This window comes from Pyrus communis, chromosome 11, assembly GCF_963583255.1.
Source record: "Pyrus communis chromosome 11, drPyrComm1.1, whole genome shotgun sequence".
Classification (NCBI taxonomy): Eukaryota; Viridiplantae; Streptophyta; class Magnoliopsida; order Rosales; family Rosaceae; genus Pyrus; species Pyrus communis.
This window is the reverse complement of record NC_084813.1, coordinates 26,608,532-26,625,462: the sequence shown is the minus strand read 5'-3', so window position 1 is coordinate 26,625,462 and position 16,931 is coordinate 26,608,532. Positions and strand designations below refer to the sequence as shown.

General features: G+C 41.4%; 4 protein-coding genes across 4 annotated transcripts; 2 read left to right on the top strand and 2 right to left on the bottom strand.

Moving 5' to 3' along the window:
- Window positions 1-452: 452 nt before the first annotated feature.
- Window positions 453-3,909, bottom strand: LOC137708698 (uncharacterized). The gene is made up of 7 exons (XM_068447828.1): window positions 3,495-3,909; window positions 3,129-3,291; window positions 2,757-2,957; window positions 2,430-2,672; window positions 1,873-2,020; window positions 1,390-1,621; window positions 453-1,307 (listed from the first exon to the last, which is right to left on the bottom strand). Exons 1-7 carry the CDS (start codon window positions 3,838-3,840, stop codon window positions 970-972), a joined length of 1,671 nt encoding a protein of 556 aa, XP_068303929.1. The 5' UTR covers window positions 3,841-3,909; the 3' UTR covers window positions 453-969.
- A 1,012-nt stretch (window positions 3,910-4,921) lies between these two features.
- LOC137708646 (exocyst complex component EXO70C2-like) lies at window positions 4,922-7,833 on the top strand. Its single transcript, XM_068447768.1, has one exon. It carries the CDS (start codon window positions 5,152-5,154, stop codon window positions 7,594-7,596), a length of 2,445 nt encoding a protein of 814 aa, XP_068303869.1. The 5' UTR covers window positions 4,922-5,151; the 3' UTR covers window positions 7,597-7,833.
- A 1,081-nt stretch (window positions 7,834-8,914) lies between these two features.
- On the bottom strand, window positions 8,915-9,952 carry LOC137708644 (uncharacterized). Its single transcript, XM_068447764.1, has 2 exons — window positions 9,617-9,952; window positions 8,915-9,468 (listed from the first exon to the last, which is right to left on the bottom strand). The coding sequence occupies exons 1-2, from the start codon at window positions 9,810-9,812 to the stop codon at window positions 9,125-9,127; spliced, it is 540 nt and encodes a 179-aa protein (XP_068303865.1). The 5' UTR covers window positions 9,813-9,952; the 3' UTR covers window positions 8,915-9,124.
- Window positions 9,953-13,355: 3,403 nt separating this feature from the next.
- On the top strand, window positions 13,356-16,112 carry LOC137709311 (GRAS family protein RAM1-like). Its single transcript, XM_068448395.1, has 2 exons — window positions 13,356-14,309; window positions 14,991-16,112. Exons 1-2 carry the CDS (start codon window positions 13,356-13,358, stop codon window positions 16,110-16,112), a joined length of 2,076 nt encoding a protein of 691 aa, XP_068304496.1.
- The last annotated feature ends 819 nt before the right edge of the window (window positions 16,113-16,931 follow it).

Below are 16,931 nucleotides of genomic sequence, written 5' to 3'. Positions count from 1 at the left end.
GCGACTCACTTAAACAGAAAATAGATAACTTTCATTTTGCATTTTATTTTCTGTAATAAATTGTAAGAGACTTGTTTAATACTTAAATGAACACACATTATATGCTTGCTCCTCATGTTTTCATTATGTTCTTTAGCTCATAATATATATATCATTATATTATGTAGTTTATGATGAAATTATATATATTTTAAGTATAAATAAACACTTACTTACACGAAATATAATATATTTAATTAAATCCATCTAGTCCACCTAGGCGCCCGTCTAGACCCCGCCTAACCGTCTAGGCGCTAGGCCCCAGCTCGCCACCCGACTAGCGCCTAGCGTCTTCTAGGAGGAGGCTTAATACATACTTAAAACTTTAAGATTATTGCTACAAAGACCACATATTTATACTACATTAGTATATCATCACATTTATGCTATATTTAGTTAAATAGTCCACAGAATTCAACGAGTACAAAATGCTGGTGCATACAATGTTTTGGTGCATAGTAAAACAATGTGTACAAGCGTAGGTTTGACTAATGTATACGACTATACGTTATTAACTTATTTACATCTAAGTTCGAAGCTTTTTTGTAGAACTCCAAGGCATGTCATGCTTCGGTGTATAGCCATAAAAGTTGCAGACGTGCGTTAGACCAAGTATCATTTTGATGAAAAGAACCACCATATACAAGACAAGTTGAGCACCACATATGGTCTGTTGGAATTAGAAAGAGGGTGAAAATCAGAAACGTTATTATTCTTGTGAAATGTTAAAGCCGGCTATGGTTTTGATGGTGATAGAACAATGGCGAAGCCTTTCCGTTGACACTGGTAGTAAAAAGATGACGGTGAAGCTTTTGGTGGCAGCCGGCGCTGCAACTACCTGAGCAACAGTTCGACCAAGAGGTGCTTGCTAGAAGTAGAATAATATGAGAAATAACGTGTAATGTGCATGAACGAAATGACTGTTAACCACTACAAAAGGAACGGAATAGTTTTCTCAACCACCTTCCTTGAACTACAAAAAGACTGAAGATGATTTTCGTCGATCGTGCCAAAACCGGATAACTCAATCCCGTACTCCGCCAGCCTCTTGATATCCCTAGGAAGCGGGGATTGCCAAAGACCATCCCACCAAGCCGGAGGGAGAAGTGGCGTGAAAGCACACTGATTGGGCTGGCTATGGCAACCGAGCGGACCAGCAAATCTGTTCCACACATGCCCCCAACCGATCTGAAACCTTAGACCTTCTCTCAACAAATCACCTTGGAAGCTGCTTAAGAATGCAAAACTTGAACCAGTTGGGTCGTTGCCTGAGAAAGAATAGAACGAACATTAGAACACTTTTCGGCAACATTTGTTAGCAGAGAGGACTCGGGCACTGTACGTATGTACCAAGATTGTTTGCTGCAGCCAGTGCCGCAATCAACTGAGCATAGGTAGTCCCAACACGCCTGTGAGCCCCGGAAACAACAGCATGTTTTGCACGCGATGCAAGAAAGAAGTCCACAAAAGCAACCCATCTAGGCGCTGGGCCCCAATCCTTCACTCTAAAATCTAAACTGTGCAATCCTTTACGGCCATCGGATATATTTCCTTTGAATAGTTCATAATCAAAATGAATAACCTAAGATGCACAAATGAATCAGATACGAAAGAACAGAGTTAGATTGTCAAAGAAGGTGTAATAAAATAGACTTTCAAACAATTTAACTCAATTAAGTGAAAGAAATTAAGGTTGCATTTCCGAATCCTGATTACAGATTTAAAAAGGACAAAGTTCCTTCAGTTATTAATTTCATGAGTGATATACTATGCTGAATTGCTGATCATACAATTAGATTTCGTTTCGGATATTCCACAGACAAAGCATATTACCTCTGCAAATTTACTTATATTTGGAGTAATACTTTTCACAAGAGAGGGATTATCTGACACTAGCACCACCCTAGGTCTTGGGGACTTGCCAAGATTGTGCAGAGATTTTTTTATGCAATTCACTGCTGCCTGTGCAGCTCTCACAGACCTGCAATACAGGAGGCAAAACATGTGTCATTGATTAAATTCATACGGAGAATACATGGCATTTCTCTGCGTGTGTGTGTGTGCAGCACATGCAAGCTTTCTAATGCCAGTTTGATGGTTTACTTCCAATGACTAATCGTCGAGCATGCTTCCGAAAATGTATCAACTAACAGGGGAAGCTTAACGATAATAAAACTTCAAAATGAATTGGCCACAACGATCAAGAAAAACCAAAGGTATTTGTTAATTGCCAACATTAGAAATTCTTATCAACCTTTCACAAAGCTACATCCATTTCTGTAATATTCACTGCTTTAACAGGATTAAGATGTCCTACCTCATCAACCCTATATTTCCAAACCTTGCACTTAATATAATCAAGGAATGAATTAAAAGGGAGGTTGTGTTACTTATTCATGAGCATTCGCATGTGCAGTGAAATATCAGGTTCCGCTCCACCAAGAGCCCAATTGACTGCTTCCTGAACATCCACAGAAGGGGTTATAAGCACTCTCATCAGCTCCCCAAATACATTAGGCCGAGAATGGAGATCCTCTGGCTTCCCAAATAAAGTAGAAGCAGCATTCCTCATCTCAGGGTGGATATTCTTCAAGAAAAACTGGGCTGCCACAGCATCATTCGTCCCTTGGAACCTGCATTTTTAACATTAACAATCATGTGACGATATCCAATGATGACGAGTTAAGGGAAAGATCACAACACTTTTATCACTTTACCATATAATGGGTTGCTTCCATTCTATCCAGTTGCTACAAAGAACATTGGTCTGTGCCGGCTTCTCAAAGTCATCACTTCTCATAACCAGTTGCCTTCCATACTTGTTTGCACATTTCTTAAGTCTCCAAAGATGCTTAATTTCTCTGATGGTGAAGGAAAAATTGGAATAGGAAATGTAATCCTCAAAAGGGAATTTTCCCCTGCAACAAGCAACACCAATATAAGCACAAGAAAATGTATATATTGCTGCAACTTAATATGCTTTAGCGGTAAGCGAAATGACCAGCTATTTCTAACAATTCAGGTTGCAGCAGGAAGAACACTACTATGAAATACAAAAATAGAAAGGCTTGAGGAAAGAACCAATATGCCTGGTTTGACCAATGATCAGGGACCGGTTCAACATTATACTCAACGCTGCACCACTTAAGATTTTGTACATTTCGTTCCCGAAACCCGCCTCTGATGCTTTACCCATCACAAATCCGTGCCGACAAAACTGTTCCGGTGGAAGATTTCTTACCCTGGAAGCACCTGAAATTGAATGAACCGCATGAGCTTCTTTCACCTAAAAGTTCTACTCAATAACTCACAGCTTCTACACTCTAAATCAAAAGTATGATGCCATCAAGTTTGACAAACGCAAATAAGAAATCAATAATCACTTCCATTAAAAGCAGAAAACTTATTATGTAAAAGTGCTTTCGAAATCAGCAGAAAAATGAGAGTAATAATACCATTCAAGTCAAAGTGATGCTGAATAAACTTCCTGACTCTGAGACTCTCCTCCCAAAACCCTCCTCCTTCGAACTCCTTTCCCATCTCCTCCACCGTCGCGCACGAGCTCGAATTTCGCTTACTCTTGCTCTGCGGCTCCGTCTCCAGCTCAACTCCGCCGCCGTTTTCAGACTCCGAATCCAAATTTCCAATCTGCATGTAGAAATCGGGGCTCGTCGGAGGATCGACTTGTCGTAAGTTGAGCATCAACAGCCCCGTTCCAGCACACAACGCACAGACTATCAGAATTGATCCGACGGACACCCGCCTCCTTCGCCAAACGCCATAGCTCATCTTTTCCTTCATCTTTTTTCGTTTTGTCTGTGTGTCGGTGAATGAATATGGATCTGGAAGCCACAGATCGCTCGCTTCGTCGTCGTCCAGCTCAACTGAACAAGCTCTCTCGCAGTGACTGATTCAGACAAAATACAAACAGAATGGATGTTTGTTGGGCTTGGGCCAAATTTTAATGTACCCGGCATTTTCTAAGGCCGCAGCCCACTATCAATAAGTCCGATGGGAAAATCATGCATGTCAACTTATAATTTTGGGCTAATTGCTTTTACACCTTTCATATTTTAGTAATTGTTAAAGTTAGATCATAAGGTTTCAATTTTTTCACACTGCATCGTGAGAGTTTGGAATTTATATACATATGCATGTATATAAGTTAGGATCTTAAGACACATTTTGACCTACATTTTTGTAGTTTCCATTACATAATCATTTTCAAGGATCTGAACAGTCTATATTTCAATTCATATTAATGGATTATCTTTGTAAAAAAATTAGACAAATCCAAAAATATTAAGACATTCATTTTTACTGAAGAAAATATATGAGTACTGTTCTACAAAAAAAACATTAAATGTAATCTAACGATCATATGACTTCTGAATGGGATGATTTTTAGTACACATGACCTTTTTGTGAAGAATTAAAAGTTTATGCCCATTTTCAAAACAACTCCAAACTTTAGGAAATTTTTTTCAATGTGATCGGAACACGGGATATTACATCACATGTCATTATACAAATGGTGGGATATGTGTGTTAAAAAATTAATAACTTCAATAATACAATTTGGTGTATTACCCGTATTCCGTCACAATGAAAATTTTCTAAAACTTTAGGGGTGCAGTTTGTAAAAAGCTGGAAAAGTGATTATTGAAGGGAAAAAAAAAAAAGAAAAAGGAGAGAGAGGAGTGAAGGGGAAAGACGGGGCGACCACAAAAAGAATTTGCAACTACCAAAACAGTCGAACAAACGCACGCCACAAAGCAATTTTAGCGCTCTCTTTTCCCTCCCTACACAGGAAACACCACGTCCGTACGTTCCCCTCTCTCGCGCCCTTTCTAACGACCAGTTCAATCCATCCCTTCACAAAACAAAACAAAATCAGAAATTCAAAAAACAAATAGGCAAATTAAAGAGATGGAGATGGAGAGAAAGAGAAGCGCAAATCAAGATTTTGGTTATTTCCTCCGACTCTGAGAAAACCAACAAACAAACAAACAAAATGAATCATTGATTCATCTCTTTCCTTCAAACCCTTCCCTCTCCTTCCATTGTAATTTCCAGAGAATTATTGATCCAAATATTCCCACAATTTGGAAAATGGAGAAGAACCTTCCGGACAAAGACGATCAGCCCAAACCCGATGCACCGCCACCAGACTCCTCCTCCGCCGCTACAATTCCAAAGCCTAATGACGACCCCAAGTCCACCACCACCACCACCACGACTGCTACTACAAGTCCTGACGGCGATAATAAGTCCGCTGGCACTAAGCCAGACGATGACCAAAAGCCGGCTAATCCAACGGCTGAGGTTCAGGATGACCAGAATTCCATTGCAAAGCTTGATGATCCAAGTGTAAATAACGCCGAGACCAAAGTTTATCAAGGGAACGAAGGTGATGACCCGGATTACGAGATTAAAAAGTTCAGCAGTATGAGGGTCAATAGTACCAGAGTGAAGGATTTTAAAGCTGAGAATGTTGAAGATCAGAACGATCCGCTTCCGGTACTGGATGAGGATCCAGTTCCTGAACCCGAACCCGAACCTGAACCTGAACTTGAACCGGAAGAGGAACCTAGCCTCGACAAGGTCTCGGAGGATCTCGACCACTGCATCTCGTCTCTGCCCGAAACCGAAAAACATGAAAACGATGTCGTGGACGGCCTCAACTTTCCGAATGAGCTTCCGAAGCTGGTGGGGAAGTTCTTGAATCTAGTTGAGGACGAGGTGGTGGCGAAACGCGACTCTGGCGACGCTAAGGTGAAATGGTGTCAGGAGCCTGAGAAGGACGCGTTGTTTCTGGATGCTCTGGATCGGATAGGGAGGCTGAGCAAGTACCTCTCTTTCCTCGGATTGAAATTCGAAGGGAGTCACGGTGCGTTGATCAACCACCTCGGAAGCATTCAGCACCGAGCGTTGCTGTATCTGGAAGAAGAATTCAGAATTCTTCTGGAAGAATCTAGAACCTGCACCGTCACTGACTCTGCATCCGGCGACCATAAAGACAATAAAGATCATAAGGACAGCAAAGAGCACAGTACTAAAGGCGGGAATAATAACAGCGGCAGTAACAAGCAGCAGGATCATCAAAATCAGGAAAGCAGCGGCGGCGCATTGCCGGATCAGGTTGAGTCAGGAGGAGGCGGAGATGAATCACAGGCCGATCAGTTTCCTGGATATGCTCAAGAGGTAGTGAACAATCTGAACAAGATAGCCAAAGAGATGATATCCAGCGGATACGAAACGGAGTGTTGCGAGGTTTACATGATCTCGAGAAGGCACTTGTTCGATGAGACTCTGCACAAATTGGGACTAGAGAAGCACAGCCTCGACGACATTCAGAAAATGCACTGGGAATCGCTCGAAAGAGAAATCGTGTCATGGGTGAAGGCCTTCAAGGAATGCACCACCGTATACTTCTCCGGCGAGCGGAAGTTCGTGGAGGCGGTGTTTGCTGACTACCGGTCCATCTCGTCGAGCCTGTTCAGCAATTTGACGAAGGGGGTGATGATACAGCTTCTCAATTTCGCGGAAGGGATCGCGATATCGAAGCGGTCGGCGGAGAAGCTGTTTAAGACGCTGGACATGTACGAGGCGTTGCGGGAGGTGGTCCCCAAAATGGACAACTTGTTTCCGGCAGACTGCGTGAACGAGCTGAAGCACGAGACCTCTAACGCCCGTACCCGCCTCGGCGTGGCGGCGATTTGTATTTTCTGCGATCTGGAGAACTCGATTAAGGCTGAGACGGGTCGAAACCCGGTTCCGGGAGGGGCGGTCCATCCGCTGACGCGATACACGATGAATTACCTGAGGTACGCGTGCGAGTACAAGGACACGCTAGAATTGGTTTTCAGAGAGCACTCGAAGATCGAACGCGCCGATTCGACGAGTAGGCCCGAACGCGGCGAGTACGAGGCAGGGGAGGGATCCGGGAACACGAGTGAGGACCAATCGATGTTTTACTTGCAGCTGATGCGCGTGATGGACTTGCTGGACTCGAATCTCGAGACCAAGGCGAAGCTGTACAAGGACGTGGCGCTGAGCTCCATCTTCATGATGAACAACGGGCGATACATCTTGCAGAAAATCAAAGTGTCGGCAGAGATCAACTCGTGTATAGGCGAGACGTGGTGCCGTCGGCGGTCGTCGGATCTGAGGCAGTACCACAAGAACTACCAGAGGGAGACGTGGGGCCGGCTGCTGCAGTGCCTGAGCCACGAAGGCCTGAGCGTGAACGGGAAGGTGGCGAAGCCCGTGTTGAAGGAGAGGTTCAAGAGCTTCAACGCCTTGTTCGATGAGATCCACAAGACGCAAAGCACGTGGGTGGTGAGCGACGAGCAGATGCAGTCGGAGTTGAGGGTGTCGATATCAGCGGTGGTGATTCCGGCGTACCGATCATTCTTGGGGCGGTTCTCGCAGGTGTTTGATGCGGGGAGGCAGACGGAGAAGTATGTAAAATTCCAGCCGGAGGATATAGAGACGTACATTGAGGAGCTATTTGATGGAAACCCCAACTCCTCCATATTCAAAAAGAAACCATAAATTCCAACAAAAAGAGGCCCCTTAATAGCTGTAGCAAGCGTGAAGACGAAGAAGAAATTAATCGAGGATTAAAAGGAGCTTAGCCAAGTGTAACTAATTAATCATGTGATGATCATCAGATCCGGTGAAATGTCCAAAGTCCCCAGACCATTTCTGGAGTTTAGAAATTCTTCATGTATTTTTTGTTTATTGATCTTGCAATTTTCTATGAACAGTACTCTTCCTATTCATTCTTTAAACAAAACTCCTCAATTGATTTGTTTGTCTAATTACTTGCTCAATTGCACAACACCTACAGGCTCACAGCCTAATTAACTAATTAATTAATTAATTTTGTACACCTAACTTTTTATTTAACAAAGACATATTACTGACAAAATAGGAAAATATGGGCCTGTTACAATCTGGATTATCTTTAGATCTCGAGAATTTGTGAATCTTAATCGTACATGGTCAGAAATTATTTTAAAGTTTTTTATTTAAAATTAAACATATACAGTATTTGATAATAACTGACGGCACGATGAACAGACACGATTCATGGACTGTTACAGACATGGCGTTGGGCCCTTGAATTTGGACCTACCAGTTTTTTTATCCCAGTGGTGGTGGATGGCTTGACACTGGAGACCAAGTTCCTACAGCAACCCACGCAAATGAAGGTTTCGCGCAAGAGACGAAGGAGAAGGGCTCTACCGCCTTGTGTTGCTTGAAAGATGCAGTGATTGAGAAGGAAATGGCTGCAAGCTAAAGTGACTGAGGGGGGGGCGCTGTGGAGGAAGGAGACACGGGCTTCGCTAGGTTTTGGGTTCTCGGGTTTGAGAGATTTTGTTGGAATCATACATGGCTGGGAAAAGTCAACAACAGTGACTTTAAATTTGATTACCATACTTTAACTAATATTGACGTTTTTTGTGATAAAATTTCATACTTAACAGATTGAGCATATGATAAAGTTAAAGGAAGTATAGATGTAGAGATTTTTCAGTATGACCGTCACACAAGGTGGTACATCACGTGTCGTTATATAAATGGTGGTGAGATATGTGTGTTAAGAAGTTAATAACTTAAAAAAATAAAATTTCTACCACTTACATAAAGATATTTATTGTACCACTCGTATTTCCATCACAGCTAAAAATTTATGATAGATCCCCCGGCCCGTAGATCTAAAAATATTTCAACAGATTTTACGGTGGACAGTGAACAGTGGTATGCCTCTGACACGCTTCACCCAAACTTGTTTTTCTTTTTGGTTTTGGGTTCCCGGGGTTAATTATTTAATTTTTTTTTTTCTAAAGACAAATCAAATTATACATTTCATAACTACAAAAATATATATTAACCAATCAAAGAGGCTCCTTGCATCCAAAACTACACATGCATGAATATTCTTAACCCATTCCGGCTAGTACATCACAGACAACCATACAAGAAATGCAGAAAGGAAAAACGAAAGCCGATTCCATGGTACTGGTTTTCTTTTGATTAAAATCGAGTTCCGAAAGCTGAAAACATGATTAAGTCCTTATTTTTTCTTCCCACACAATTTAACATCTCTCTTTGAAGGTCTGAAATTCAAAGCGTTTAGGCTGTAGATGCAGAGATTGGCCTGTTTCGATTTGACTGCTATTTCATTTGATGTGGATTTGTAACCAGGAACATTGCATGCAGAAGAAGAACTCCACATCAAGCTTGCATGGCAGGAAGATACAATTGCTGAATCCTCTGCACATTTGATCCCCTCAACGGATGGGATTTCCAACTTGTACACCCCATATCTGTTTGTAGTTCTATTCACCGAGAACGATATGTGCTCTGAGGTTCTTGGCGAAACCGCTTGGAAGATGCAATCGATTTTTACTTCAGCACCTGGTAAAAAAAAAGGTTATGGTAGCGATTTTCGCAGTAAAGAGTTTATTTTTTCAACCGTCTGCGCTCTAAACTGAATATTAAACAAGTACAAGTGGCTAAAAATGATGCGTTCAAATACGAATGACTAGTTAAGATTTAGCATCACCTGGTAGGAAGTAGCTGTGTCTGGAGAAGGTGTTGTTGGAGCAGATGTCACAGTAAACAAGGCCCATTACAATGATCTGGGAGTTACCCTTTGCTTCTGGCTTAGTGGCTTTTTCTGCTGCTTCAACTCCTCCCAGAAACACTACTGACTGGAGGAGGAAGAAAGATGAAATGGCCACGAGAATTGCTGGATTCATGGCGGTGACGGCGGAGGATCGGACGAGAGCTGCTAGGGTTTGGTTTTTCTGTGAATGGAGTTTGAGAGCATTATGACATTTTTGAAGATGATGAGTTTAATTGAATTGTATGGATAGTAAGGAAACTGAGGAGGGGAGTGTAGATGATTGAGATCCAACTGGGATGCAAAAAGGTGGGGGAGGAAATTTTTATCCTTTTCACTAGATAACATCGACATGTGAATGTCCTTTGGCAACATATGTAATTGGTGTGTAGAGAGAGAGAGAGAGAGAGAGAGAGAGAGAGAGAGAGAGAGAGAGAGGTTAGGGGGATATTGCTTTATTTGTGAAGGTCTAATTCCAAATGATCCAATGACAGAAGCTCATTCTTATTTATGCAATTCTATACTAATTTTACGGTCGGATGTGCGTTGAAGAATGCTAGAGCATTCATCGATTGATCCTCAAGCTTAGAGCGTAACGTATACTATACATTGATGTATTCTGTTAGTTATGGAAATTGATTTTGTGTTATAGATAAATATGAAGCTTGCAGGGTTTATAGTTAATATGGGTTTAACAGATGTCCCCAATATAATTTGAGTAATGCTATTCATACCATGTTTTTTTACCATATTTTTATACCACCTTAGGTGATATGTGATGTGGATAGCCACATCATTTGAATTAATCAGATTTTTAAATTTAGTTCATTATTTAATAAACTAATAATTAAGAAAAACTAGTTAATTAAAGGTATACAAGGAGTCATTCTCCTTCCTTTCCTTGGCTTTTACAAATTTTTCAAATGATGTGGCTGTCCACATCAAATGCCACCTAAAATTATATAGAAATGCGGTATAAAAACATGGTATGAATAGTATTACTCGTATAATTTCTCTTTCAATCCTCACATCCATCACAGGAGTCCAGATCCCTTTGTGGGCCCATTAGAACTCTTTTTATCTCACTTCAGAGCTCCACATGTCTTTTGGGTCCTGGCCCAATCTAGACAATTGGCATAAATCTGGCACCATTTTCTTTTTCTCAAAATTAAAGAGCTACAAATTGAGTTGACAATTATATCCTCTGATTAATTAGTGTGGATTCTATTAGGCAAGGCTTTGACTTGGCCATATGTTTAGGCAGAATATAGTCCAAGCCAGCAGAGCAGTAAAATTGCCCTCTGCCTTACACTTATATAGAATATGTCATGTGACAGTATAGAAAAACTTTCATGCAACATGTGTTACGTATTTGCAATGTATATTCGCATTAATACGTGATATTGCAAATTAAAGACTCGTTGCATGTGACACAAGTTGCATATGACGAATCGACGCATGTATAAGTTTTTCTCGTGTAGGAGAGGCTAATTATATGGAATGAAACTAGCTAGGACTAGCAATTAATTGGTGAAGGTGTGTAGTCAGGGGCGGATGTACATTGGGACCAAGGTGGTCTCAAGACCACTTGAAAGTCAGGAAATATGAACGTGAAGGTCTTTCAAGGACCCTCTAAATGTTTGTTACGAGTCATTTTTGTGCCTACCAAGTTTTTGATGCAAGTTTTTCTTACCTTCATGTACAAATAGTGAAGAATTATAGTGAGTTGTGGTTGTAATGTCAGTTAGGCATATCTCGATAGGTTGCATCAATGGCACTCGACAAATCTTCTCTACATTATTCATCATATTGCTTAGGCATATGTCGATATCCATTAACATGTGCGTAACATAATTTGAACGACGACAACAAGCTCCCTAACTGTTCGACGAAACACCTTAGTGAATAAACCTAAAAAAAAATTGCTCTTCACGCTTTGTTTCTATTTAAAAAATTTGTAACACTGAACCTTTAAGGTTCGAAATCTGGATCCACCCCAAGGTACAGCTGACTTATATGCATGTTTAATTATTAACTACATTGATTTGAATTATGTATTGAATTAAAGCAAGACTGCAAACAAAACGTATATTGATGATGATGATATAAAATTGATAAAAATGGAGAGAGACAGAGAGGAGTTTGCCGCCTTGAAAGGGCAAAAGAGAGGAAAAGGGACGGAGAGTTGAGACAAGCACTTCATTCCTTTGGCAAATCCAAGGCTTAGGCGGCGCCACCGACGCCACATCCGACGACTTTGCCTATGCCCCCTTGTTGGCCTCTTTCTCCCTCCCCTCTCTCGCACGCGTCTTCCCACTTCTTAATTTAATTGCCTTAATTCCTACACTTCTCTCTCTCAAATCATCCCTTTGTCTTTCTCTAACCCCCGCACTTTTCCCTTATTGGCAAGTTGGCAACCAAATACTATAATCTCATAGGTAAAATGCAAGTTTCTTTTTATGAACATGGAAAAATAGCGTATTTTGGAGTGGTTCAAGAGCTTTTGGGCACTTGGCTTCTACTCGGTTTTTAAGGACAAGTTTTATGCGTAAGTTCTCAGTAATTGACACCAAAGTTTGATTTTACCATGTAACAAAATTAAAATTGTCTTATTGATCTTAATAATCTCAGAAGAGTAGACTAACGAGAACGTTGGCACCTACATTTTGACATGCAAATCTTCCCATACTCCTCTTTTACAATTGGACCATTTCCTTGAGCCTCTAGCTACCCAAATTTTGTACCCATTTACCTCAAAAAGTCTAAAGATAGTGAGAGAGACATATAATATGCCTCGGTATTTCTTTGTCAATGTTAATATCTATTTTTCATGTCCTTTTCGCAATTGCGATGATTAAAAAGCCCTTTGTCCTTTCCTTTTTTTTCTTATTTTTATTTTCTATTTCCCCCATTTGTAATTCTCGTCCAACCAATTGCCAATCCCAAATTCACAGCTAATGAAGAGTGAAAAATATTAATTTAAATAAAATAAAAATAACAATTTTAAGAAGATCTGTCACCATTATTCCAACCCTCCTTGTTCTCAGCTGCGCCGGCCCAAGAAAGGTGGGACCCGAACAAACTGAATTTGTCTCTTGTGCTCTCCAAGGTCATGGCCAGTGAACGTACAGTTAAATCAGGTACAAAAGACGACAAAATAATGCCCTAGAAAACAACTATGCTTATTGCTTAGTACAATGGAGATGAAATGGATGTCATGAAATCATAACCTACAAACACAACCAATTCGTTTTAATATTTTTGTCCCTAAATCTCTTAACCCTTTCTTACACAAAATCTTGGGCCAACAGACAAATCCCAAGCCCTCCCTCCAAACAAATAAGTAGAGAGAAAAAAGAGTTTCTGCTTTTTCTCTATACCAAAACCAAACTCCTCCTCTACGCCTAGCTAATTAGTCTAAAAGCTCAATCACTACCTTAATGAGAGCTTATTAGCCACTCTAAACCCTAGTTAATTACTCTGACATCGTACATATATTTTTCATCAGTATTATTGGGTCGTGTCTCAGTTTTATTTTGGCTGATTATCCTTTCGAACCAACTATTGAGTATCGCCTTGATAGTTCGCTGTTATTATTTGGGTGGTAGCCTGGTAGGTAGCTAGCTACAAGGATCAATTGGTATCAATCACCATGATGATCAATACTCTTTCTGGGAGCATGGGGTCCGTCAAAAGTGAGAACTCATGCACCTCCGACCTCAAACCGCCGTCTCCGACGGAATCCACGACGATGTCTATCTCCATCTCAGAATGTAAGAAAACCACAACCCCTCCATCCTCCGAGTTGGATCAGCAAAGCAGCTTAACTCCGCCTAGCCTCAACTTTCCGACGCTCAAGTTCGAGGTAGACGATCTTGAAGTCCAATCTCCCGACCATTCCATCTGGGATTCTTTGTTCTCCGAACAATTCGATACAGATTTCATGGTCTTATCGCCCGTCCCAAACAACATGCCGAACTCGCCCCAAAACGGTGGTTCGGCAACTCATCAGAATTACAATTACAATTACGCTCAGTCCATGCAAGGGCAGAGCCTCTCGGGCTGCTCTCCCCCTAGATTTTCGCCGCATCTCGGAGCGTTCAGCAGCACGCACAACCCTAAGGGCAAGGGACTCAGCCCGCTCCGTAGGGTTTTCAACTCTCCTGTCAACCAATACATGCAGCCCGCTGATCAGAACATGCAGTCACTCCCTGTTTCCATCGAAGACTTCTTGGACGATTATCAACGTGACGGATTCATAGCCGCCTACCCGACAACAACATCGTCCAGGATGTCAGGAAGCTCGTCGCAGTCTTACAATCATCACGATCACTTGCCAGCATCATCGACAGTTCCATCCGCCACGTTGGACTGCATGCCGATGCATAACTCTTCGAGGTTTAGCAGATCGGAGAGCGAAGCATCGTTGGTTACCGCTGGTAATTCTCAGCTGACCCAAGAGAGCAGTAGGGGTAGTGGCTATCAGCAGATGGGCGGCGCGCCACTTTCACAACAATTGCAACAAGAACGCATGCAGGAGAAGCAGCAACACCCGCTCATGCAGCCGCACAAACACCACCAACACCAACAGAACCTTCATTACAATATGATGCCGCCTATGGCACATGAGCAGGTGAATTTTTCTATCTTAATCATTTAAATGTTGTACGTGCACCCATCTTACCTAATTGTTTGATATAAACAAGCAGAAGATTCATTATGGGTAAATTAACTTTGACAATACATATTGGCCAAAAAATACCTTTGACTATATAGATCTTAGGGTCACCAAATTTTGCTCGTGTGGAATTTACTCAAATTTGAGGCCGACATTCATATATTTAAGGAACAAGTAAGATATTTACCGTGAGATTTGTACCGAAAAAAAAGATATGTACCATGAGATATAATGTATACAAGTCGGTCAACGTATTTGAGAACACAATTATTGCTGGAGAAGCTTTTGAATATGGTATTGTCACATTATCATGCGTGATATTAGCAATTTTAATGTGTTTAATATGTGAACTTATTTGTTAAATGAAGACTTGTATAAGAATATCTGAATTAATAATATTATGTGATCATGTGAACTATGAAGGCGTCTGTAAGAAAAAAAAATATTAATGTGGAACAAACTTCTTAACTTAATATTATTGATAAGATCACAAATTGCCACGTCCTCAACTATTCTGATGCTTTTCACAATTAAATTATATGCAGCATTTTCGCATAATGTGTTCAAAAATATGGTACATGTAGCAACCCTAACTCCTCTCATTAATAAATATTCCATGCACGAATGAATATGCAGGAACAAGATGGCGGGCTCCAACTGGTACACCTCCTTCTTGCCTGCGCCGAGGCGGTTGCAAAAGAAGACTACATGTTAGCAAGAAGGTACCTCCACCACCTGAACCGAGTGGTGATGCCACTCGGCGATTCCATGCAGCGTGTCGCTTCTTGCTTCACAGAAGCCCTAAGCGCACGCCTGGCCGCCACTCTAACCACAACCCCTAGCGGTTCCGCACCGAAACCGTTCTCTCCTTTCCCTCCAAACTCCTTTGAAATCCTCAAAATCTACCAAATAGTCTACCAAGCCTGCCCCTACATCAAATTCGCACACTTCACCGCCAACCAAGCCATCTTCGAGGCGTTCGAATCCGAAGAACGTGTACACGTCATTGACCTAGATATTCTTCAAGGATATCAGTGGCCGGCTTTCATGCAGGCCTTGGCTGCCCGCCCAGGCGGGGCTCCCTTTCTACGCATAACAGGGGTGGGCCCCTGCATAGAGGGAGTGAAAGAGACAGGCCGGTGTTTGACCGAATTAGCCCTCTCTCTTCACGTCCCATTTGAGTTCCATGCAGTTGGGGAGCAACTTGAAGATCTCAAGCCACACATGTTCAACCGGAGGATTGGCGAAGCGCTGGCTGTGAACACCGTTAACCGACTCCACCGAGTTCCAGTCAATTGCCTAGGGAACTTGCTAGCCATGATCCGTGACCAAGCACCCAACATTGTGACATTGGTGGAACAAGAAGCAAGTCATAACGGGCCCTATTTTTTGGGTAGGTTTCTCGAGGCTTTACATTACTACTCGGCGATTTTTGACTCGTTGGACGCGACATTCCCACCGGACTCGGCACAGAGGGCGAAGGTGGAGCAGTACATATTTGCGCCGGAGATACGCAACATCGTGGCTTGTGAAGGGGCGGAGCGGACGGAGAGGCACGAGAGGTTGGAAAAGTGGAGGAAGGTGATGGAGAGTAAAGGGTTTAAGAGCGTGCCGCTGAGTGCGAACGCGGTGACTCAGTCGAAGATATTGCTAGGGTTGTATTCTTGCGACGGGTATAGGATGACGGAAGACAAAGGTTGCTTGCTCTTGGGGTGGCAAGACAGGTCTATTATGGCTGCTTCTGCATGGAGATGCTGATTTTTTTACTTTTACGTACACGTACGTGCCTGCTAATTTGTTTTTCTTTCTAAATTGGATCAGATTTCCTTTTTTTTTTTTAGATAATATTATTTGTCTAATTAAGAAGATCCATGCAAAAAATCCACAGAAGAAGAAGGTTGGAGAAAACAACGAAAAGGGTTGATTTTGTTTGCTGGGTAGAGAATGTTCTTAAGAATATAAAGTCAATATTGATTGATTCCATTAGCTTATTTATGTATACAATATTATTATTTCTGTTGATTAATGAGGAGAAAATTAAATAATTGTTTGATTAATTTTGTTTGTTGCTCAATACAGGCTCGAGTTGAGTATCTAATTTTCGTCCAGCATTGTGTCGTAACCACTGGACTAGAGATCTGATAATAAACAATTGGTGGTAAGGTGCGTTCAGGAGGGGATTTTATTACGAGCAATGTTAGGCATATCGATTTTTAGATTAAACTTATAAATTATGTGATGTGTCACTAATAGAAGATGAGAAAGTTAATCAACACTTAAATAATGATTCAATCATCAACAATCACGTCATATAACTTACAAAATTTAATTTAAATAGTTGGCCAACCTAGCATTACCTTTTTATTATTCATCCCGTGTAAGATAATATTTGGTATAAACAATGCAAAGCATACTAAATTATCAAATTAATTATTTATCCCTAACTGGTTCACTATATTAGCTAGCCGGATAATCCACTACATCTGTCACACTCAAACAAGAATGTGCAAAACTTATTTAAATTGGAGGCAAAATAGTCTTATTTTTTCCCTCAACTATATTCTTTTCCCCACCGTC

Coding starts and splice junctions, on each gene's coding strand:
- LOC137708698 (XM_068447828.1), bottom strand. CDS start 3,840: ATGAAGGAAAAGATGAGCTATGGCGTTTGGCGAAGGAGGCGGGTGTCC. Junction 2,673..2,756: donor TGGAAGCAACCCATTATATG/GTAAAGTGATAA, acceptor TTAAAAATGCAG/GTTCCAAGGGACGAATGATG. Junction 2,021..2,429: donor ATGCGAATGCTCATGAATAA/GTAACACAACCT, acceptor CCTGTATTGCAG/GTCTGTGAGAGCTGCACAGG.
- LOC137708646 (XM_068447768.1), top strand. CDS start 5,152: ATGGAGAAGAACCTTCCGGACAAAGACGATCAGCCCAAACCCGATGCA.
- LOC137708644 (XM_068447764.1), bottom strand. CDS start 9,812: ATGAATCCAGCAATTCTCGTGGCCATTTCATCTTTCTTCCTCCTCCAG. Junction 9,469..9,616: donor ACACAGCTACTTCCTACCAG/GTGATGCTAAAT, acceptor TTTTTTTACCAG/GTGCTGAAGTAAAAATCGAT.
- LOC137709311 (XM_068448395.1), top strand. CDS start 13,356: ATGGGGTCCGTCAAAAGTGAGAACTCATGCACCTCCGACCTCAAACCG. Junction 14,310..14,990: donor CGCCTATGGCACATGAGCAG/GTGAATTTTTCT, acceptor ATGAATATGCAG/GAACAAGATGGCGGGCTCCA.